Source organism: Danio rerio, chromosome 19, assembly GCF_049306965.1.
Source record: "Danio rerio strain Tuebingen ecotype United States chromosome 19, GRCz12tu, whole genome shotgun sequence".
Classification (NCBI taxonomy): domain Eukaryota; kingdom Metazoa; phylum Chordata; class Actinopteri; order Cypriniformes; family Danionidae; genus Danio; species Danio rerio.
This window is the reverse complement of record NC_133194.1, coordinates 48,755,001-48,780,000: the sequence shown is the minus strand read 5'-3', so window position 1 is coordinate 48,780,000 and position 25,000 is coordinate 48,755,001. Positions and strand designations below refer to the sequence as shown.

The following is a 25,000-nucleotide window of genomic DNA, read 5'->3' as shown; positions in this document are numbered from 1 at the left end:
TAGTTAGTTTTAAGATTTAGGGATAGTTAGTGTTGGGGTTATTTAGTGTTAGGGTTTAGGGTTATTTAGTGTTAGGGTTTAGGGTTATTTAGTGTTATGTTATTTAGTGTTAGGGTTTAGGGTTATTTAGTGTTAGGTTATTTAGTGTTAGGGTTTAGGGTTATTTAGTGTTAGGTTATTTAGTGTTAGGGTTTAGGGTTATTTAGTGTTATGTTATTTAGTGTTAGGGTTTAGGGTTATTTAGTGTTAGGTTATTTAGTGTTGGGGTTTAGGGTTATTTAGTGTTAGGTTATTTAGTGTTAGGGTTTAGCGCTTAGTGTCTAGGGTTATTTAGTGTTAGGGTTTAGGGTTATTTAGTGTTAGTGTTTAGGGTTTAGCAAATAGGGTTTAGTGTCTAATGTCATTCAGTGTTAGGGTTTAGGGTTATTTAGGGTTAGTTAATGTTAGGTTATTTAGTGTTAGCGGTAAGGGTTATTTAGTTTTAGGATTTAGGGTTAGTTAGTGTTAGGGTCTAGGGTTATTTAGTGTTAGGGTTTAGGGCAGGGGTGTCCAAACTTTTTGGGCCGAGGGCTAGGGTTAGATGGAAAAAAAAAAAACCTTTGTCCCGGGCCAAATTTTAAATACATCACACAGACACGCATATATATATATATATATATATTGTCATGTTTACCAGTGAACAACCACCAGATGTCGCTGGTAAACACACACACACACACACACACACACACACACTTAGAACTACACTTTTCCTGGACTACAACTTCATACATGCTCTTCGCCCACACACCTGCTTTCTCATTTAGCTTGATTTACGTGGTAGGGTGGTAGGCTATTGGGGTGGCTATTTTGTATAGCGGGCCAGATTCTATTATTACTTATAAAAAGCCTTGCGGGCTGCCACAAAACTGATTGCGGGCTGCAGATGGCCTGCGGGCCGTAGTTTGGACACCCCTGGTTTAGGGTTTAGTGTTTAGTGTCTAGGGTTATTTAGGGTTGGGGTTTAGGGTTTTTTTAGTGTTAGTGTTTAGGGTTTAGCAAATAGGGTTAGGGTTATTTGGGTTTGGGGTTTAGGGGCTTGGCAATTAGGGTTTAGGGTTGGGGTTATTTAGTGTTAGGGTTTAGGGTTAATGTTTGTAAGCGTTAGGGTTAGGGGTAAGTTGCCTATAGGTAAGAAGGTAAAAGCAAGTTTAAGATTCCTTTCTTTCCCCCTCATTAGAATATTCAATCTGATTGGCCTAGACTGTATGTCTTGAAGCATAGGTTTGGTGTGCATGTATCAAGTGTTATTTCATCCTCTATTTATCTATCTATCTGTCTATCCGTCTGTCCGTCAATTTCACAAACATTCACCGTGCACACATTTACAAAAACAATTAGATTAACCACCACACACACACACACACACACACACACAAACACACACACACACACACACGCACACTGCACACTTTAACAACCGCATTGTAAGACAGCATCAATCAAGAGTAAAAACCTCTATTAATGTCACAGTGACTTCTCCTCAGTCAAGCACCAAACAGCACATTCTCTTCAGCTCTTTCCCATTGTGCTCCTCTGCTTAGATCTTAGTTTGTCATGTCAAGTTATGTACAAAAGACATCATGAATGGCGGCATAAATACATCCTCAGACCTCAATCCACTTCATTTCAACAGCTACTTGAGAAAGACTAACCGAATCTTACCTGGATCTCGAGATCTCCTTGAGGCGTCTTTACATTGCTATTCTTATGCCATCGGGGACGTTTCAAGACTTTATAAAAAGACAGACCAGCATCTTTCCACAATGTCTGAAAGCATTTATTATCAGAACACAATCCTGCTTTAAATTCACTTTTTGGGTTTTGGAAATAGATGGCTGGCAGGTTTTGCCCATTTTGACAGAAGTTTGTCCTCTCAGATATCAGCCTTCTGTCAGTGAGATTAATCCAACATAGGCTCATTGAAAATACCTGCTCCAGCCTACATTTTTTAAATCTCCAAAAAATGTAAAACTGTATTTTCTGGGTAAAATGAACACTAGGGGGCAGTATGATGACAAAAACACTTGATCCTTTTCACACTAATGATGTTTACAGAGATATAGTATATTACCGTGCATTCACACAGTGCTTCAGCATCAAGCCTTGACTGAGGGCATGTCTGAACCGGCTACTGTCTGAGGTGGGATATTTGCATAAAGCTATCTGATTTTCTGACACTTCAATTGGCGATTGAAAAGTTGAGAAATCCCCAACTTCTGCAGCGAGCAATGCCGCTGAAGCAGTGCTGACGGATCCACAATTCAGTTCGACAATGCTTGACATCATCCATTGAAAGTGAATGGGAAGCGTTGACAATGACGCCCCAAGTGATTCGGGCGTTATAGACAAATAAAGAGATATATTTGTGCAGTTCTTGTACGACACCAAATAAATCCCATAAAACAACATAACACTGTCTAGTAGATTTGTCAAAAGAAAAAAGTCAAAGCAATGTCAAGTGGATTTGTCAGCTGTAACATACAACATATTGTACATTAAGTTACATTTTCCAATTTTAACATATTTTGACAGCGCCTTTAGCGTCTGAAACACAATGAAATGTACCAAAAGTAATTTATTTTAGGTTCGAAACAATATAGACAGCGCCATCTAGTGGATTTCACATCTGAAACATACAAAAAATACCAGAAGTTGCACATTTCCAATTTTAAAAAATGCAGACAGCACCCTCTTGTGGATTTTTCATCTAAAACACACAACAAAATGAACCAAAAGTAACTTATTTCAAATTGCAAAATTGTTGACAGCGTCTCTAGTGGATTTGTCATCTGAAACGTACAAAAAAACGTACACGAAGTTACACATTTCCAATAAATAAGAAAATGTTGACAGTGCCCTCTAGTGGATTTGTCATCTGAAACGTACAAAAAAAGTACACTAAGTTACACATCTCCAACAAATAAAAAAATGTTGACAGCGCCCTCTAGTGGATTTGTCATCTGAAACACACAACAAAAAGTATCGAAAGTAACTTATTTCAGGTTTGCATAAATGTAGACTGCGCCCACTAGTGGATTTGTCATCTAAAAATATACAACATAACGTACACTTTAACACATTTCCAACTTAAAAAAAACTGTTGACAGCGCTATCTAGTGGATTTGCCATCTGAAACAAAAAAATTTACGAAAAGTAACTTATTTCATGTTCACAAAAATGTAGGCAGCGCCCTCTATTGTATTTGTCATCTGAAACGTACAACAAAGCATACAATAAGTTACACATTTCCAATTTTAAAAAATATTGACTGCGCCCTTTAGTGGATTTGCCATCTGAAACACAACATGTACCAAGGGTAATTTATTTCAGGTTCACAAAAATGTTGACAGCGCCCTCTAGTAAGTTTGTAATCTGAAACACACAACAAAACGTACACTACACGTACACAACACAAGTTACACACTTCCAATGTGATAAAAATGTTGACAGCGCCCTCTAGTGGATTTATCATTTGAAACACACAACAAAAAGTACCAAAAGTAACATATTTTAGGTTTTCAAAAATGTAGACGGCGCTCTCTAGTGGATTTGCCATCTGTAACATACAACAAAATGTACCAAAAGTAATTTATTTTAGGTTCACAAAAATAGTAGAAAGCACCCTCTAGTGGATTAGCCATCTGAAAGGTACAATAAATCATACCAAAAGATACACATTTCCAGTTTTAAAAAATGTTAACAGCACCCTCTACTGGATATGTCATCTGAAATGTACAACAAAACGTGCCCTAAGTTACATTTTCAAATTTTAAAAAATGTTGACAGCGCCCTCTAGTGGATTTGCTGTCTAAAACACACAACAAAATGTACCACAGGTAACGTATTTCAGGTTCACTAAAATGTGGACAGCACCCTCTAGTGGTTTCAACATCTGAAATGTACTGCAAATTGTACCCTAATTAACGTATTTCAAATTCATAAAAAATGTAGGTAGCGCCCTCTCATGGATTTATCATTTGAAATGTGTAACAAAACATACCCAGAGTAATGTATTTTACTAAAATGTGGACTGAGGCACGCATTTCCGATGAGCCTGGGTTAATCCTTTCTGACTTGCTGACAGTGTGTTTGTCTGGTAGATTAAAATCTACATGTGTCTCAACTTCTTATCTTCAATTTTACCTCTTGCAGTGTTGATGTAAGAGCACCTGCTGTCAGTTTTGGTCTTTCCAAACACATTTAGCATTTCGGAAGCTTATCGATAGTGAAGCCTGTGTTGAGCAGGTCGGATCACTTTGGTTTGTTTGCTATCTACAAAGAAACCGTCTTATTCTTTCTCTGTAGATCCCATCAAGACAGCCCAGGGGTCGCTGTGTTTGAAAGCCTACAGACTGACCCCCAAACTCATGGAGATCTGTAAAGAGAAGGACTTCTCCTCAGAAGGGTAAGCCTTTAAATCCTTCACACTACATCTTGCTTTGACAATCTCAGCTTTCTTTGGTGTGAAATGTTGCTGTTGAGCGTGAAAAAGGAGCTGAAAAGTTACAAAGCACTCCAGCGGGAGTTTTTCTCTAAATAACTAACATCGTTTCTGAACTCGAGCGGCTCCATTGAAGATGAGTGTTTTCATTCGGTGATGAATGCGTCATGATATCCTGAATTTACAGTAAAAAATTCTGGTCCAAAAGAGTGTGGCCTGGTTGAGAGAGAAAAAAAGGAAAAAAATGCCATTGTGGTTGCTGCACAGATCTAACATACTAATACACATGCAATTACTTTAACAGACTTACCCAACATTCTATCATTTTTTAATGCATACTTGTTTACTTCAACCTGTGCTCAGATGTAAGATATCCTGCAATAAATAATCAGAAGTAAAACAGCGCCTTTGAAATGAGTGGTCTAATCAGCCTGGAGTGCTTGTCTAATGGAGCGATTAGTGATGGAGGAGAGTTGAAGTCATCCAGTCGTTTAATTAGAGTGATCAGTTCATGCAGCCCAGACTCCATCACAAACAGACCCTAATGAGAGCGAATGAATGAAAGAGTGCAGGATGAGGAAAGAGAGAGTGCGCTAAATTAACATGAGGAAGGATGTGTGCTTTTGTCTTTGCATGCACCGAGCGTTTTTTTTATGGTCACTCTGGGTGAACTCGTACGTCATGTTTTCTCCAAGTAAGATGTGATCCTGGATTAACATCTGTGTTGATCCTGGAACATCATTTTTGTTGGAAAATGAAATCCATGCCTATTCCCTATCTCTAAACTCAACTATAACTACATTATTCCCCAACTCAGAGCAGAATAATAGTTGAGTGATAATTAAGACCCCTTTAAAACAATTTAAGACCTACAAGATAGTTCTCATGCAGCATGTGAGAACTATAGAGTATACAGTGCATCCAGAAAGTATTCATAGCTTCACTTTTTCCACAGTTGTTTATGTTACAGCCTTATTCCAGAATGGATTGAATTAATTTATTTCCTCAACATTCTACACACAATCCCCCATAATGAAAAGGTGACAAAAGAGTTTTTAGAATTGCTGCAAATTTATGAAAAATAAAACACATGTAAACATACAGCCTTTGCTCTGAAGCTCTAAAATGAGCTCAGGTTCATTCTGTTTGCACTGATCATGCTTGAGATGTTTCAGCAGCTTCATTGGAGTTCACATGTGGAGTTCACGGCCTACACCTGTCTATATAAGCTCCCAGGGTTGACAGTGCATGCCAAAGCACAAACCAAGCATGAAGATAAAGGAATTGTGTGTAGACCTCCGAGACAGGATTGTCTCAAGGCACAAGGCTGGGGAAGCTTACAGAAACATTTCTGCTGCTCTGAATGTTCCACTGAGCACAGCGGCCTCCATCATCCGTCAGTGGAAGATGTTTAACCACCAGGACTCTTCCTAGAGCTGTCCGGCCATCTAAGCTGAGTGATCAGGGGAGAAGGGTCTTAGTCAGGGAGGTGATCAATAACCCGATGGTCACTCTGTCTGAGCTCCAGCGTTCTTCTGTGGAGAGAGGAGAACCTTACAGAAGGACAACCATCTGTACAGCAATCCACCAATCAGGCCTGTATGGTAGAGTTCCTCACTCCCCGCCTGGAATTTGCCAAAGGCATCTGAAGAACTCTCAGACCATAAGAAACTAAATTCTCTGCTTTGATGAGACTAAAATTCAACTTTTTGGATTGATTGTCAGGCGTTACGTTTGGAGAAAAGCAGGCAGCGTTTATTACCAGGCTAACACCATCTCTACAGTGAAGCATGGTGGTGTTGGCATCATGCTGTGGGGATGTTTTTCAGTAGCAGGAACTGGAAGACTAGTCAGGATAGAGGGAAAGATGAATGCAGCAATGTACAGAGACATCCTGAATGAAGACCTGCTTCAGAGTGCTCTTGATCTCAGACTGGGGCGACGCTTCATCTTCCAGCAGGACAATGACCCAAAGCACACCACCAAAATATCAATGGAGTGGCTTCCAACAGCTCTGTGATTGTTCTTGAGTGGCCCAGCCAGAGCCAAGATCTTAACCCTATTGAACATCTCTGGAGAGATCTGAAAATGGCTGTTCACCATCGCTTCCCATCCAACCTGATAGAGCTTGAGAGGTACTGCACAGAGGAACGGGCTAAAATTTCCAAAGACCGGTGTGCCATCTTGTGGCATCATATTCAGAAAGACTTGAAGCTGTAATTGCTGTTAAAGGTGCATCAACAAAGTATTGAGCAAAGGCTGTGAATACTGATGTACATCTGATCCTTCAGCTTTTTTATTTTTAATAAATTTGCAGCATTTCCAAAAACTCTTTTTTTCACATTGTCATTATGGGGGATTGTGTGTAGAATGTTGAGAAAATAAATAAATTTAATCCATTTTGGAATAAGGCTGTAACAAACAAATGTGGAAAAAGTGTTAATATTTCTATTAATACTTTCTGGATGCACTTTATATACGCTATATATTATTTCTTATACATTAAAATATTTCAATCTATTAAAATGTCTATAAAAGTCACTTTGTTAAACTGTGAATTTGAATTTCAACATCAAAAGACAACAGAGCAGAGATCAACATCCTATAATGTAATTCACAACCGTAAATAAACATGTGTGTGTGTGTGTGTGTGTGTGTGTGTGTGTGTGTGTTGTACAGGCTGAAGAAGGCCAGTGTGGGCTATGAGCACATGTTCGAGGAGGTGCCGATCGTCATCAAGAACTCTCATCTCATTAATGTTCTGCTGTGGGAACTGGAGGAGAAATCCACCGCCGCCGACAAACACGAGCTCCTGAGCCTCTCCAGCAGGTGAGGATAAAATAAAGTACTTATAGGAGCATGCATTGAATTGATTACCAGGTCCTTGTAGTGGCTTCAGATTTGGAATATAGTTATAATGCAAAATGAATGAACGAACAGATAAATGAATGAACAAACAAACAACTGAATGAATGAACAAAAAATTAATGAACGAATAAACAAATGAATGAATCAATGAATCAATTAATCAATCAATCAATGGACAAATGAACGGATGAACAAACGAACAATTAAATGAATAAATGAACGAACAAAATGAATGAATAAACAAATCAATGAATGAACAAACTAATGAATGAACAAATAAATGAATGAATAAATTAATGAATAAACGAACGAACAAATATATGAATGAATAAACGAATGAATGAATGAACCAATGAAAAGATGAATGAATAAACAAACGAACAAAAATGATTGAATGAACAAACAAATAAATGAATGAACAAACTAATGAATGAACAAATAAATGAATGAATAAATTAATGAATAAACGAACGAACAAATATATGAATGAATAAACGAATGAATGAATGAACCAATGAAAAGATGAATGAATAAACAAACGAACAAAAATGATTGAATGAACAAACAAATAAATGAATGAACAAACTAATGAATGAACAAATAAATGAATGAATAAATTAATGAATAAACGAACGAACAAATATATGAATGAATAAACGAATGAATGAATGAACCAATGAAAAGATGAATGAATAAACAAATGAACAAAAATGATTGAATGAACAAACAAATAAATGAATGAACAAACAAATGAACGGACAAGAAAATTAACAAGTGAATGAATGAATGGATAATTGAATGAACAAATGAACGAATATATAAATAAATGAAGAAGTGAATGAATGAATAAATAAATTAAATAAGGAATACACAAATATATAAATGAACGAACAAATGAATGAATGAATGAATGAATGAATGAATGAATAAACTAATGAACAGACGAATGAATGAATAAACGATCAAACAAACAAATGAAAAAATAAATGAATGAACAAACGAATGACTGAACGAACAAATAATAAACAAGTAAATGAACATAAATGAATGAACAAATGGAAAAATATATGAATTAATGAAGAAATAAATGAATGAATGAATGAACAAGTGATCAAATATATAAATGAATGAATGATTGAATGAATAAACAAGTGTATATATGTATGAATGAATGAATGAATGAATGAATGAATGAATGAACAAACAAACATGAATAATTGAATGAATAAATGAAAGAGCAAAAACAAAATTATTATTATTATTATTATTATTATCATCATCATCATTATTATTATTATTATTATTATTATTATTATTACTATTACTATTACTATTATTACTAATATTATTATGATTTTTATTATTTGAAACTTTTTACTATATTATTATTAAATACAATGCAGAAATGTTGATCTTTGGAATCCTAATCCGGCTGTCAATTATGACATACTGTAGTGAACTCTAATGTTTCTCTGGTGTTTCCTTTAAGTAAATGAAAGAGCCCGCTGGTTCTGAAAGAACATTTCTTCTTTATTTTTTTGGTAAATATAAAACATTTACTTTTATTAATTTAGCAGATACTTTTATCCAAACTGACTTACATATGAGCATTAAAGAAGCACTTCAAATCACACACTCTTCAGTACAAGAAATAGAGCAAATATTGCTGTAATTTTTTAGAAAAGACACCACAAAATCCCCCTTCTTAGGCCACATAAATTAGAAAGATGACCTGACACACACGCATTAGGACAGGAGTAAAGGATTTCCTAATGTAAATTTATCCTTGCGCTGCGATATCCTAATGATGCTTGCTCTCTCTGATGAGGACTAATGAAGAGGTCAGAGCCGCCCAGGTGATTTACTCTTAAAGAACCTCTGCCTTTAATGCTTTTCTGGATCCGTTTTGTGGAAGAATTTAGTTTCTAGTGCAAATTCAGATGTTTTTAATGCGCCCCAATTGAAATGATCTTTAACGAAGTGGGTACCACAGCTCAAAATGAATGAAAATCTCCTGCTGAGTTTTAAATCACAGAAAGTGCACAGTGTATATGCTGATTGTTCCTCAAGACGAGTCAAATCAGAGTCATTAAAACTGGTCAATTTGTCTTTGTCCAAGTAAATTCCAAGTCATTTCATCGTGATATTTGAGTGAAACAATGCCCTGCCACTTATTTAAAATGTATTAAATATTTCAAATAAAATAAAACAAGGTAAATTCAAATGCATTGTAAAAATGTAATGAGTAAAAAATCAAGGTAACAAATATTTGTATGTTGATTTAACTTTTTTAATAAGTTGATCATAATTTAGCAAAAGTTTGTAAGTTATCTTAACTATCTTAACTTAACATGAACGAATGAACAAACAAATGAACAATCAAATAAATAAATGAAGAACAAAATGAATGACTAAAAAAATGAATGAATGAATGAATGAGTGAACGAATAAACAATCAAATGAATAAATGAAAGAACAAAATGAATGGCTAAACAAATGAACATATGAATGAACAAACAAATAAATAATCAAATGAATAAATAAGCAAACAAAATGAATGACTAAACAAATGAATGAATGAATGAATGAACGAATGAACAAACAAATGAACAATCAAATGAATAAAATGAACAAATTAATGAACAAATGAACTAATATATAAATGAATGAAGCAACAAATAAATGAATGAATCAACGAATGAATGAATAAACGAACAAACGAATATATGAAGGAATGAACGAATTAAAAAATGAATGAATGAATGAACCAATGAAAAGACGAACAAATGAATGAACAAATGAACAAAAATGAATGAATGAACAAACAAATGAAGGAACAAGTAAAGGAAAAATTATTGAATGAATGAATGAAAAATTTAACAAGTATATAAATAAATGACGAAACATGAATGTATGAATTAATGAACAAAAAAAATATATGTTTGAATGATCGAATGAACAGATCAATGAATAAATTAAATTAAAAGACGAACAAATGAATGAACAAATAAACAGAAATGAATGAATGAACAAACAAATGAATGAATGAACAAGTAAATTAACAAATGAATGAATGAATGAACGAGTATATAAATAAATGACTTCTAGTTGACTATTTGGAATCAGAAGTGGCTTATATGAAAGGCAAAGTTCTCTATATTACGCTTATCAAGACATGCTCAATAATGTTCATGTCTGGTGACTGGGCTGGCCAATCTTGAAGCACCTTGACCTCCTTTGCCTTCAGAAATTTTGATGTTGAGTCTTGTCTTTGATCCCAGTTGTAAGAGCAACAAATAATACCTTGACTTCTCGTTGATCATTTGGTAAAGTGGCAGAAGGTGAATTTTTCTGATGAATCTTCTTTTGAGCTCCATCCCAATCATCACCAATACTGCAGAAGTCTCACAGAAATGAGTCAAGTTTGGTAAAGGAGAAATCATGGTTTGGGGTTCATTCAGTATGGGCGTGTGCGAGAGATCTGCAGAGTGGATGATCAACATCAACAGCCTGAGGGATCAAGACATTTCTGCTGCCCGTTACATTACAAACCACAGGAGAGGGACAATTCTCCAGCAGGATAGCGCTCCTCATACTTCAGCCTCCACATCAAAGCTCCTGAAAGCAAAGAAGGTCAAGGTGCTCCAGGATTGGCCAGCCCACTCACCAGACATGAACATTATTGAGCATGTCTGGAGTAAGTTGAAGGAGGAGGCATTGAAGATGAATCCAAAGAATCTTGATGAGCTCTGGGAGTCCTGCAAGAACGCTTTCTTTGCTGTTCCAGATGACTTTATTAATCAGTGATTTGAGTCAGAGATGTATGGATGCAGTCCTCCAAGCTCATGATGGAGTCAGACACAATATTCATTCTGTCTCCACTGCAGCAGGACTTTATATTCTATACTGGACATTATTTCTGTTCAGTGACGAGACTTTAGTCTAGCAAAGTCAGACCTTACTGTCCTAATTAAATCATCAAAATCAAGCCATGATCATATTTTATTTGGGTAAAACAAGCGTCATCTAGAGGCCTTTGCCTTTCATACAAGACACTTTTGACTCCAAATGATCAACTAGAAGTTATTATTTGTTCCTAAAACTTAGATAAGCGACAAGACTTTGGTCAAGTAGATTCTTAAAAGTAGAATGATTATGCTATCATAGACAATGAATATCATACAACCATAACCCAATTATAGTCTTAAGGTGCTTTCACATCTGTAGTTCGCTTCATTTGGTCCGGAGCAAGGGCAATAAATGATACATTGATGCATCTTCTGCCGTCTTTGGGTCGTTTTCACACCACACTCCTGGCTTTAGTCCGAACCAGTTGAAACAAACCAAAATGCAGTCATCTGACAAAATCCACATCTCTCATTGGCCAGATGTTGTTGAACATATTTCCTAAACTGCTTATTGATTGGTCAGAATTCACGTGCGGGAAAATGCCAGTGAACTCCCGCAGGTAAACAAAACCTTTTACTCTGGAGGGACGACTGTGCTGGCTGATTATATCCTTGCTTTAGACAAACTATACATTACGAAAATGAAGCGCGGCCGCGGCTGGAAAACAGTGTTTAATGCATCGCTCTTCACTTCAGGAGGAGACGTGAATTAATTTAGCTAAACTGCGACATGGTCATCTTGCGGAAATATTACCAACGATCCATCAGGTAATGTTTTCCCCTCTCTCTCTCTGTTGGTAAAGCGCTGTCAACAAATATTTTTCCTCCATATCCCATAATGCACAGCGCATCGGCTTATGGCAGCTGAATTAGTCCAAAACGCCCAGTACTTTTTGCAGTTGGACCTGTTTTAGTACGGATCATATTCTCACCACAAATGAACCGCTCCAGGGTTCGTTTGAAAGCGTACCAAGACCACCTCTTCAAGCAGGTCTCGGTACGCTTATTTGGTCCGCTTTTGGTGCGCACTCGAGTACGATTGCTGCATTCTCACCTGCCCAAACGAACCGTTCCAAAAGGGGAAACGAACTCTAGTGCGATTCAATCGAACTTAATAAAGCAGGTGTGAAAGCACCCTAAATGTTAAACAGCAATCTGCTCCTGGCCTTCAGAAAGTACAGCAGACCCAGTTTACTCGTCTGCACTGATCTAATAGTTAGAGTTTCATGTTTTTTGTGAGGCTGGTTTGATTCTCTTTGACTCAATATATACATTTCTTTTGTGTGGATAAGAATAAAATGCTACATTGCAAAAAAAATAAAAGCAAAATAAATGAATGATGGTTTTCAATAGATGATTGCGCTGGTCAATTTTTCTTCCTCGCCTTCAGTGATCTCGCAGATGAGACAATACATCAGACGCCATCAATATTTCACACACTTTTATTATTTCATTGCTTTTCCACACTCGTTTTTTACTTCTTCATTTAAATTCGGTCTTCAGCTTGTAAGGATCTGCCGGGGAAGGCAGAGGAGCTTTGAGTTTTCCAATTATCATTTTAATCTGTTAATTATTTTCGGGAACAGCCATGGTTGAGATGATGCTTTTTGGGACAGAAACATTAATTTTTGCCGCTGCTTTTTTTGAATTGTCAAAGGTCCAGGAGGGGTTTGAAGGTCTCTCTCAGCTGAGTAGAAAGGGAATTTTATCTTTTTAATTTGTCTCTCTTAATTCGGCCTGCCAGATCTGCTTTTTCCAGATGAAAGGAGGAAACCTTCAGCGCACCGCTTAGGACTTGAAGAAATACATTCATAATTACCTCCCTTTCTGAACAGACACACACACACACACACACACACACACACACACACACACACACACACACACACACACTAGTTGGCATCAACTTGCCTTTTTATATGAATATGTCAGGACAGTTACATTTTTAATGTTCTTAGTCGGGTAAATTGTAATTATTTTCTATTACACTCTTAATTAATATATCACTATATGAGATATGAGATTAGGTTTTTGGTGATTTTGTGTTGTGTTGTGTTGTGTTGGGTTGGGTGTTGAGTTGGGTTAAGTTGTGTTGTGTCGTGTTTGTTTGGGTTGTGTTGTGTTGGTTTGGGTTGAGTTGTGTTGTGTTGGTTTTTGTAGATTTTCGTTGGGTTGTATTGGTTTGGTTTGGGTTTTGTTGGTTTGGCTTGAGTTGTGTTGGGTTGTGTTGGTTTAGGTTGAGTTAAGTTGGTTTGGGTTGAGTTGTGTTGTGTTGGTTTTTGTAGATTTTCATTGTGTTGTATTGGTTTGGTTTGGGTTTTGTTTGTTTGGTTGAGTTGTGTTGGGTCGTGTTGGTTTAGGTTGTGTTGTGTTGGTTTGGGTTGAGTTGTGTTGGGTTGAGTTGTGTCTTGTTAGTTTGTGTTGTGCCGTGATGGTTTGTGTTGTGTCGTGTTGGTTTGGGTTGTGTTTTGTTTTGTTTTGTTGGTTTGGTTTGTGTTCGGTAGGTTTGGTTTGAGTTGAGTTGTGTTCTGTTGGTTTAGGTTGATTTGTGTTGGTTTGAATTAAGTTGTGTTGTGTTGTGTTTTGTTGGTTTGGGATGGGTTGTTTTAGTTTGGGTTGAGTTGAGTTATGTTTTGTTGGTTTGTGTTGGGTTGGTTTAGGTTGAGTTGAGTTGTGTTCTGTTGGTTTGGGTTGATTTGTGTCGGTTTGAATTAAGTTGTGTTGTGTTGTGTTTTGTTGGTTTGGGATGGGTTGTTTTAGTTTGGGTTGAGTTGAGTTATGTTTTGTTGGTTTGTGTTGGGTTGGTTTAGGTTGAGTTGAGTTGTGTTCTGTTGGTTTGGGTTGATTTGTGCTGGTTTGGATTAAGTTGTGTTGTGTTTTGTTTTGTTGGTTTGGGATGGGTTGGTTTGGTTTGGCTTGCGTTGTGTTGTGTTGTGTTGTGTCAAGTTGGTTTGGGTTGTGTTGTGTTGTGTTGTGTTGGTTTGGGTTGTGTAGTGTTTTGTTTTGTTGGTTTGGTCTGTGTTGGGTTAGTTTGGGTTGAGTTGTGTTGTGTCGTGTTGGTTTGGGTTGAGTTGAGTTGTGTTTTGTTGGTTTGGTTTGTGTTGGATTGGTTTGGTTTGGGTTGAGTTGTGTTCTGTTGGTTTGGGTTGATTTGTGTTGGTTTGGATTAAGTTGTGTTGTGTTGTGTTTTGTTGTGTTGTGTTGGTTTGGATTAGGTTGTGTTGTGTTTTGTTGGTTTGGGATGGGTTGGTTTGGTTTGGCTTGCGTTGTGTTGTGTCATGTTGGTTTGGGTTGAGTTGTGTTGTGTTGGTTTGAGTTGTGTTGTGTTTTGTTGATTTGGGTTGACTTGTGTTGGTTTGGGTTGTGTTGTGTTTTTTTGCTGTGTTGGTTTGGGTTGGGTTGTATTTTTTGTATTTGGATGTCTTGTGCTGTGTTGTGTAACTTGAGTTGTCCCTTTGTGTTGTACCATTCCATGCCATGTTATGTCATATTGGACTGAGCTGTGTTGCTGTGCGACGTCTGCTCTTACAAACTAGTCTAGAGCGCAATCTGCTGTTACAAACAAGTCTAAAAAGCCGTCTTGTATTAAAAATTAATCTGGAGCACCGTCTTCTGTTCAAAACTTGCTTAGAGCGCTATCTGCTGTTCAAAACTAGCCTAGAGAGCAGTCTGCTGTTAAAAAAACTAGCTTAGAACACCATCCACTGTTTAAAAACTAGCCTAGAGCATCATCTACTGTTAAACACTAGACTTGTGCACTGTCTGCTATTAGTCTAGAGCGCCGTCTGCTGTTAAAAACTAGTCAAGAGTGCCCTCTGCTGTTTAAAAACTAGCCTTGAGCGCCATCTGCTGTTTAAAAACTAGCCTAGAGGGCCGTCTGCTGTTAAAAACTAGTCTAGAGGACTGTCTGCTGTTTAAAAAGTAGCCTAGAGCACCATCTGCTGTTAAAAACTAGCCTAGAGCACTGTCTGCTGTTTAAAAACTAGCCTTGAGCGCCATCTGCTGTTAAAAACTAGCCTAGAGCGCCATCTGCTGTTAAAAACTAGTCTAGAGCACTGTCTGCTGTTTAAAAAGTAGCCTAGAGAACCATCTGCTGTTAAAAACTAGTAAAGACCGCCATCTGCTGTTTAAAAACTAGCCTAGAGCGCCCTCTGCTGTAAAAAAGTAGTCTAGAGCACCGTCTGCAGTTAAAAAACTAGCCTAGGGCGCCGTCTGCTGTTAAAAACTAGTGTAGAGCGCCGTCTGCTGCAAAAAACAAACCTAGAGCGCCGTCTGCTGTTAAAAACTAGTGTAGAGCGCCGTCTGCTTAAAAAAAAAACAAATCTAGAGTGCCTTCTGCTGTTTAAAACTAGCCTACAGCACCGTCTGCTGTTCAAAACTAGTCTAGAGCGACGTCTGCTGTTAAAACTTTGGTTGTTTTTGTTGTGTTTTGTTGGGCTGTGTTGAGTTTTGTTGGTTTGTGTTGTGTTGTGATGGTTTGGGTTGGGTTGTGTTTTATTGGGCTGGTTTGAGTTATGTTGGGTTGTGTTTGTTGTATTTTATATGTTGAGATGTCTTGTGTTGTGATGCCTTGTTTTGTTTAACAGCCAATGGTTTGTTTAGAATGATTCATTTAGAAACAAAGCAACTCACTGACTTCATGAGCAAATCATTGATTTTGCATTCAGAGATTTTTTTAATCAATGATTTTCTAACGAATTTTCTCTCTTCTGTCTGTTGTTGGTCTCTCTCTCTCTCTCTCTCTCTCTCTCTCTCTCTCTCTCTCTCTCTCTCCCTCTCTCTTGACGTGACTTTAAACACCCAAATTCCAGCAACGCTCACAGACAAGGCGGATTTATCTGTGGCTTTTCAGTTTCGTTATTTTTCCTGATTTCTTTTTTTGGGTCAGTTTCTCCTTCCCCCTCGCTCGGCTTCTCCACATCTGCTTAAGTTATCTCTGCCGTTCCCCCAGAAACCAAAGCAAACACTGAACCGCCGCAGCCTTACCAACACAATACCTCCCTGTCTTCCCTCCGTCCTCCTCTTTCCCAGCAGGCCCTCCTCCTCTGGGGCACAAATTCAATTGCATTTTTTAAAGCTAAATGAAAAAAGAGTTATGAGTTTTACAGCATGTTGGCGTTTGGATGTGATTCGGGTGGGTGTGTAAGAATCTGTAAGTCTGGGGCAGAAACGGCCCTAATATAAAATGAGCTCAACCCTCTTGTGGGTCCAGTGCAAACCCTGTTTTATTCCTTTTATTATTTTCTCTACCCTTTTCTCATGTTCTCGGCGCCCTGGTGCTTTGGCTTGCTTAAAGGGATAGTTCACCTAAAAAGGAAAAGGTGCTGATAATTTATTCACCCTCTGGCCATCCAAGATGTAGGTGACTCTTTTTTTCTTTTTCAGAAGAAGAGCAGCTAAAACATCAGTCTTTGGTGATTCATATAGTCAACACTACTGGAAAATCAAGCTCTGGTTTAACAGACTGAGCTTGTGCTTAGCCAAGATTAGGCCATAGTTAATTTAGTACACTTGAGACACTTGAAAAATGAGTCTATAGCGCCATCTGCTGTTTAAAAACTAACCTAGAGCACCATCTGCTGTTTAAAAACTAGCCTAGAGCACCATCTGCGGTTTAAAAACTAGCCTAGAGCATCATCTGCTGTTTAAAAACTTGCCTAGAGCACCAACTGCTATTTAAAAACTAGTCTAGAGCACCATCTGCTGTTTAAAAACTAGCCTAGAGCACCATCTGCTGTTTAAAAACTAGCCTAGAGCACCATCTACTGTTTAAAAACTAGCCTAGAGCACCATCTGCTGTTTAAAAACTAGCCTAGAGCACCATCTGCTGTTTAAAAACTAGCCTAGAGCACCATCTGCTGTTTACCATCTGCTGTTTAAAAACTAGCCTAGAGCACCATCTGCTGTTTAAAAACAAGTCTAGAGCACCATCTGCTGTTTAAAAAGTAGCCTAGAGCACCATCTGCTGTTTAAAAACTAGCCTAGAGCATCATCTGCTGTTTAAAAACTAGCCTAGAGCACCATCTGCTGTTTAAAAACTAGCCTAGAGCACCATCTGCTGTTTAAAAACTAGCCTAGAGCATCATCTGCTGTTTAAAAACTAGCCTAGAGCACCATCTGCTGTTTAAAAACTAGCCTAGAGCACCATCTGCTGTTTAAAAACAAGTCTAGAGCACCATCTGCTGTTTAAAACTAGTCTAGAGCACCATCTGCTGTTTAAAAACTAGCCTAGAGCACCATCTGCGGTTTAAAAACTAGCCTACAGCATCATCTGCTGTTTAAAAACTTGCCTAGAGCACCAACTGCTATTTAAAAACTAGTCTAGAGCACCATCTGCTGTTTAAAAACTAGCCTAGAGCACCATCTGCTGTTTAAAAACTAGCCTAGAGCACCATCTGCTGTTTAAAAACTAGCCTAGAGCACCATCTGCTGTTTACCATCTGCTGTTTAAAAACTAGCCTAGAGCACCATCTGCTGTTTAAAAACAAGTCTAGAGCACCATCTGCTGTTTAAAAACTAGCCTAGAGCACCATCTGCTGTTTAAAAACTAGCCTAGAGCACCATCTGCTGTTTAAAAACTAGCCTAGAGCACCATCTGCTGTTTAAAACTAGCCTAGAGCATCATCTGCTGTTAAAAAATAGTCTTGAGCGCCGTCTGCTGTTTAAAAACTAGCCTAGAGAACTATCTTCTGTTTAAAAACTAATCTGGAGCGCCATCTGCTGTTAATAACTAGTTTGGAGCGCCATCCGCTGTTTAAAAGCGACACTAGAACTCTATTTGTTGTTAATAAGTGACCAAGAGCTCAATCTACTGAAACAAGGCAGTAATGAGAAAGTCATGATTGAACAGCATGATATTTTCACTTTTGGGGTGAACTATCCTTTTAAACAATGTGTATATCAGGGCCAACCCATATCCACATCAACATTTTAATAGAATAGTAAGATAAAATATAAATAATAACATCTCCCAGATCCCATATCGTTGTTGCTGCATGAATCTTGAATACCCAGGATAGAGCTCAAGTGCAAGAGTTTCCTAATCTGAAAACAAAATCATCCCTCATTGGGTTGTGCCAATCCATCATGGCTGTCAGTGCAGTGGTGTTAGACTCCATATCTGGCCTGAATGAGGCTCCGCAAACCACTAAACTCCATGATCCAGGATCTCCGTGATCTGGACACTCCACTGGAATCTGTTTGGCCTCGAGATGGGCTGTAATTGGCCAAGAACGAGAGCGGCGCCTCAGATCATTTTCTTTACATATATCCAGCAATCATCACTATAGTCCAGTCCAGGAGCTAAGTTCACAAATCCTATTCAAGCAGAAATGTAGGACCTGCTCTGTGAAGACCCAAACCTCTGTTAGTGCTGCTCTGAAATGGGACGGTGTGATTTTTATGAGTCTCGCTCTTGGTTCCTCAGTTTTCCTTCCTGATCAAACACAGGTGTTTCAGGAGACGTTTTAATATTCACTGAGTCGGCAGTCAGTGCCTGTTTCTTCATCAAGCCCGGTTTGGACCTGCAGAGTTTTGTTTGGATTTGTTTGTGTCTCAGACAGAGCGAGGAACAGAAATGGTGACATGTTGTTAAATATGGTAATGAAAGCCAGCAGATGCAGATAGGGCAGTAAGTGTGTCTGTTTTGGCTGTTTGAGAGTTTACTCGGTGGAATTCAAGAACAACGCTGTCTGACAAACTTCACCTAATGATTCTATATACAGTTAAAGTCAGAGTAAGTCAGAGAAGAAGTCCTTGCCATGATGACAGTACATAATAATTGACTAGATATTCTTTAAGATACTAGTATTCAGCTTAAAGTGAAATTTAAAGGCTTAACTAAGCAAGTTAGGGTAATTAGGCAAGTCATTGTTTGCTCTGTAGACAATCGAAAACTAATATTGCTTAAGGGGGCTAATAATATTGACCTTAAAATGGTCTTTTTAAAAATTAAAAACTGCTTTTATTCTGGACGAAATAAAACAAATAAGACTTTCTCCAGAAGAAAAAATATTATAGGAAATTCTGTGAAAACATTCCTGAATCTGTTAAACATCATTTGGGAAATATTTGAAAAAGAAAAAACAATTCACAGGAGGACGAATAATTTTGCCTTCAACTGTATACAGTGCTCAGAATACACGAGTTCGGCCCTCACAGATCTCTTTTAAATGTATATTTTCTACAGGATGCTTTACTGTAGTACATTTGTGCATATACATTAGTTTAGTCAGGAACGAAGCCAAAAAACTGAACTCATTTAACAAAAAAAAAACTAAACAAAACTGAAGATCATAGTTCAAAAATGTGTACAACCAAATTAATATGCTAATGAACAAATATTAAATACAATGTTAATGAATAGGAGAAATCTAGATATAGATTTTAATAGAGAAGCTTTAAAAAAATCTAATTTAGTTGAGATTTCAATTTTCAGACTGGTATTTTAATGGATATAACTGTTTAATAAAACTGTTTTGATTAAATGCACCAAAAGTTATTGTCTATATTCACTGAGGAATGAATACTAATATTCATTTTTAAAAAGGTAGTGACCACTTTCCATTTAAGCTAAGCACTGTATATACAGTAAACAAACTATATATAAAACACACATATATTTATTCATTCATTTTCTTTCAGCTATACACACACACACACACACACACACACACACACACACACACACACACACACACACACACACACACACACACACACACACACACACACATACACACACACACACACACACACACACACACACACACACACATACACACACACACACACACACACACACACACACACACACACACACACACACGTACACACACGTACACACACATACAGTTGAAATTAAAATTATTATTTTTAGCCCCCCTTTGATTTTTTTTTTTCTTTTTAAAATATTTACAAAGTGATGTTTAACAGAGCAAGGAAATTTTCACAGTATGTCTGATAATATTTTTTCTTCTGGAGAAAGTCTTAATTGTTTTATTTCGGTTATAATAAAACAAAGGACAAAATTATCAGCCCCTTTAAGCTATTTTTTTCGATAGTCTTTAGAACAAACCATCGTTATACAATAACTTGCCTGATTACCCAACCCTGCCTAGTTAACCTAATTAACCTAGTTAAGCCTTTAAATGTCACTTTAAGCTGTGTAGAAGTGTCTTGAGTGTCAAATATTATTTACTGTCATCATGGCAAAGATAAAATAAAGATAAAATAAATCGGTTATTAGAGATGAGTTATGATGTTTATAAATTTATTGAAAAAATCGTTCATCCATTAAACAGAAATTGGGGAAATATTTAACAGAAATATTTCTGTTAAACAGATGTACATATACACACACACACACACACACACACACACACACACACACACACACACACACACACACACACACACACACACACACACACACTCTGGCCAGGCTAATCTGCTGTTAATGTGCTTCAGCAAGTTCAGTTAAACTGCTTGAAGACTCTCCGCTCATGTTTGCTCCTGTGGGCTGCTGCTATCCTATTATAAATATGAATATTATTCTACTACAGCTGCAGCAGGTCCTGTTTTGCATTTGGCATGATGTATGTGGAATGTAATGAATTATTAATGAGGAATGCATGTTATCAGCTTTTTCTGTGTGTTGATGATTAAGATGTGCTTTGATCACTTGATGCTCACACAAGTGTTTGATCTTCATGCTGTTGCCAAGATACTGGCAGAGTTTTACATGTCTGACCATTTATCTGTGAGTTTATCTGGCAGACTTAATGTTAATGAGAGTAATCTATTCCCTGGCGTTGAGTAAATATTACATTGCCAATTAAATATAATTTCTTCCAAATTTCAAATTAAAACATCAATTGACAATGTCCGAATTACAAATGTTTACATTAAAACCATGGATATGTCCATCCATCCATTCACTTTCTGCTGCTTGTCCGGGGCTGGGTCGCGGGGGCAGCAGTCTTATGAGAGAACCCCAGACTTCCCTCTCCCTAGACACTTCCTTCAGCTCCCGAGGCGTTCCCTGGCCAGCCAAAAGACATAGTCCCTCTTGAACTCTTGGGGAAAGGACTTTCCTCCAACCTGAAGAAGGCAAACTACCTTTTTTCCTCCATGGCCTCAGACTTGGAGGTGCTGAATCTCATCCCAGCCGCATCACACTCAGCAGCAAACCGCCCCAGTGCATGCTAAACGTCCATTTTCGATAAAGCCAACAGAACAACATCGTCTGCGAATAACAGAGATGAAATCCTGTGATCCTCCAAATGGACCCCCTCCAGCCCAAGGTGAATTGAATGAACTAAATTGGCCGTAATTTATGATTGCGGCTGGAAGGGCATTCGCTGTGTAAAACATATGCTGAAATAGTTGGCGGTTCATTACACATGATAGTAAGGGACTTAGCTGTAGGAAAATGAATGAATGAATGAATGAATGGATAGATAAATGAATAATTGAATGAATGAATGAATGAATGAATGAATGAATGAATGAATGAATGAATGAATGAATGAATGAATAAATGAATGGATGGCTGGCTGGCTGGCTGGCTGGCTGGATGGATGGATGGATGGATGGATGACTGGATGGATGGATGGATGGATGGATGAATGGATGAATGAATGAATGAATGAATGGATGGATGGATGGATGAATGGATGGATAGATGAATGAATGGATGAATGAATGAATGAATGAATGAATGGATGAATGAATGAATAGATGGATGAATGAATGAATCAATGAATGAATTAATGGATGGATGAATGAATGAATGAATGAATGAATGAATGGATGGCTGGCTGGATGGATGGATGGAAGGATGGACGGATGGATGGATGAATGAATGAATGAATGAATGAATGAATGGATGGATGGATGACTGGATGGATGGATGGATGGATGAATGGATGAATGAATGAATGAATGAATGGATGGATGGATGGATGGATGGATAGATGAATGAATGAATGAATGAATGGATGAATGAATGGATGGATGAATGAATGAATCAATGAATGAATTAATGGATGGATGGATGAATGAATGAATAAATGGATGAATGAATGAATGAATGGATGAATGGATGGATGGATGGATGGATGGATGGATGGATGGATAATTAGATGGATGATCTATTTGTGTTGGCACAGCATGATGAATTGTGTGAAACCCAGCATTTTTTACAGTATATTTTTGCTGTAAGATTTACTGTGGATAAGACCCTTTCCCAAAATCAGAAGCAATTAGCATTCCTCATCTCTACATTCCTCATCTCTCACGTCTTCATGTTTTTGTTCCTCCTCAGTTCTCATCTTGAGAAGAGTCTGCAGATGCTGATGGACCGTGTGGATGATATGAGCCAAGACATCGTCAAATACAACAACTACAGCCGCAGCCTCAGCAAACAGCAGCAGCAGAAACACCAGGTGACCCTCACACAGATACACCTGGCTGTACACACACACACACACGCACTCCTGCACCGGCTCTGACTTCAAAAGTGCTGATTGATCATCTGTATTAGATTAGATTAGAATAGATCCAACTTTATTGTCATTACACATGTACAGCGAAATGCAGTTTAGGTCTAACCAGCAGTGCAATAGCAGCAAGTGCAGGATACAGGTATAAGTTATTACAGGTTGTATTAGCTATGAACATGAATATGTGCAAATTTTAAATGTGCAAATGTTAAACAGTGCAGTGATTGTGAGGAGTTTAAGTTGGAGGAGAGTGGGGGTGTATTAGGGGGGCAGTGAGGGGCAGAGTTCAAGAAGGAGACAGCTCTGGGGAAAAAGCTGTTCCTCAGGCCCCGTTTACACTAATGCGTTTTAGTTTGAAAACGCATAAGTTTTGCTACGGTTACGCCAACCGTCCACACTACGCCGGAGTTCTCGAGCGCCGAAAACGGAGCGTTTCGAAAACGCTGGAGAGGCCGTTTTCATTCTGAAACGCTGCTGCTCCGTCTCAGTGTGGATGATGGAAAACGGAGACATCTGAAAACGGAGGCGGGGCTGCAGACATTCGCTTCTCTGATTGGGGCTTTTCCTGAATATTAAGTAGCCTAACACACACAGTTCAGTCCTGCATTCTCTCCTTGTAAGTTCAGACTTCGCAAGTGTGATCAAGGCTGCAGTCTCTTCTTCTCAGTTTGATATGGAAAACAGACTATACCGAGGACACGCGTCAATCTTCAAAGGGAACAGTGTACTTTATAACTTCATTCACATCACCCTGGCTACGTTGCTTCACTTTCTCAACAATAAAATGTAAACATGATTTAAGGAACTGCCTATTTTTATTTTAATATTAACAACTTAGACAGCAGAAATGTTGAGGTGTCGTGCTGCAAATATTAGCGTCATCTTCACTGTGTGGATATTTATAACAAAACGGAGCTGATAACAACTGCCTCCTTTCAGTTTCAGTGAAAATACGAAACATACCCTCTCTTTTGCTGAATATCAGTTTTAATAATCGATAATGGCCATTACAAAAGTATAACATACAATAAGTTTATACATTATAGGAATTAAAGGCAAGCGATCAGTCAATATACAGAATGTACGTGCTTACATTAATCATTAACTTATCTTTGCGCTCAGCCAAAACACGTTACCTGAGAACAAGTAATAGATTCCAATGACCAAAGTCAGGGAATATGTCGTTAGATAAAGACAACAAGATGAATGAAATATCCCGTTTTATAAATATAGTGAGATTAGATTCAGCGGGAGATGCTTGATGAGAAGTCCGACTAGCACTGCTCTCATCTGGATAGATGGGCTGCAGCGCTTGCCCGAGAGTGTCTGTGTGGTCACGTGATGTGCGTTTTCAGCGTTTTGGTGTGGACGGAGAGCAGTTCAGAAACGCTGGGTAAAACGCGAGTGTGGACGCGGATCGTTTTCATTCTAAAAGGCCGTTTTAAAACTAAAACGCACTAGTGTAAACGGGGCCTCAGTCTGCTGGTTTTTGTCCGGGTCAGCCTAAAGCGCCTGCCGGAATGCAGTAGAGAGCAGGGTGAGAGGTGTCCTTAAGAATACTGCGTGCTTGGCGCAGACAGTGTTTCCACTGGATGTCCTCTATGGCTGGCAGTGTGGTCCCTGTGATGCGTTGGGCAGTTTTCACCACCCGCAGCAGTGCCTTACGCTTAGCAACAGAGCAGCTTCCATACCAGACAGTGACGCAGTTGGTATCCTGACAGCTTTCTATTATCAGGGCTTAAAGTATTCCGGCACCATGCCAGATCTCCGGCGTGCGGCCGTGAGAGAAAAAAATATATATTTTAGAGCTTGTGCATGCGGTTTAATTGGGGATGCTTAAAATAACTGATTAACTGTTAACCGAAAGGGTGGCGTTTGTAACCGATTAATGGTATCAGTTAAACGATTCTAAAATATACTTTATATATTTTTAAAGTTTGGCTGCATAAGGGGGATCTGTTTAATGGTTTACTGACGGCCGTCAGTGTTTTACGCTCCGCTTATGCTCGCTCTGCACGCCTCAAGTTTTGCCGTTGCGCGCTGTGTGCTCGAGCAGAAAAAGCGTGTTACCTCAGTCGTGTCTTTTTCATTCTTCAGTCAAATGAAAGCACTGCAGGGTTTCTGTTGAGGTGACAGCAGGGTTTGGGTTGTCAAGCCGACTATGGCAAACTTTTAATGATGGAGGAGTGACTTGTGGTTGCTGTTTCAAGTTATCCAGAGCTATATTACTTTTCAAA

At 38.2% G+C, this 25,000-nt stretch overlaps 1 protein-coding gene across 2 annotated transcripts in view; it reads left to right on the top strand.

Moving 5' to 3' along the window:
* Positions 1-25,000, top strand: part of eif3hb (eukaryotic translation initiation factor 3, subunit H, b) — a 104,816-nt gene that overhangs the window by 69,467 nt on the left and 10,349 nt on the right. The window contains exons 4-7 of one of the 2 annotated variants that reach the window (XR_012394656.1): positions 4,348-4,447; positions 7,163-7,312; positions 22,586-23,141; positions 24,148-24,550. Coding sequence is in view for 1 of the 2 variants with exons in the window: in NM_001035264.2 (NP_001030341.1) it covers positions 4,348-4,447; positions 7,163-7,312; positions 22,586-22,706 (371 nt within the window). In the remaining variant the exon portion in view is untranslated. 2 annotated transcript variants of the gene reach the window in all.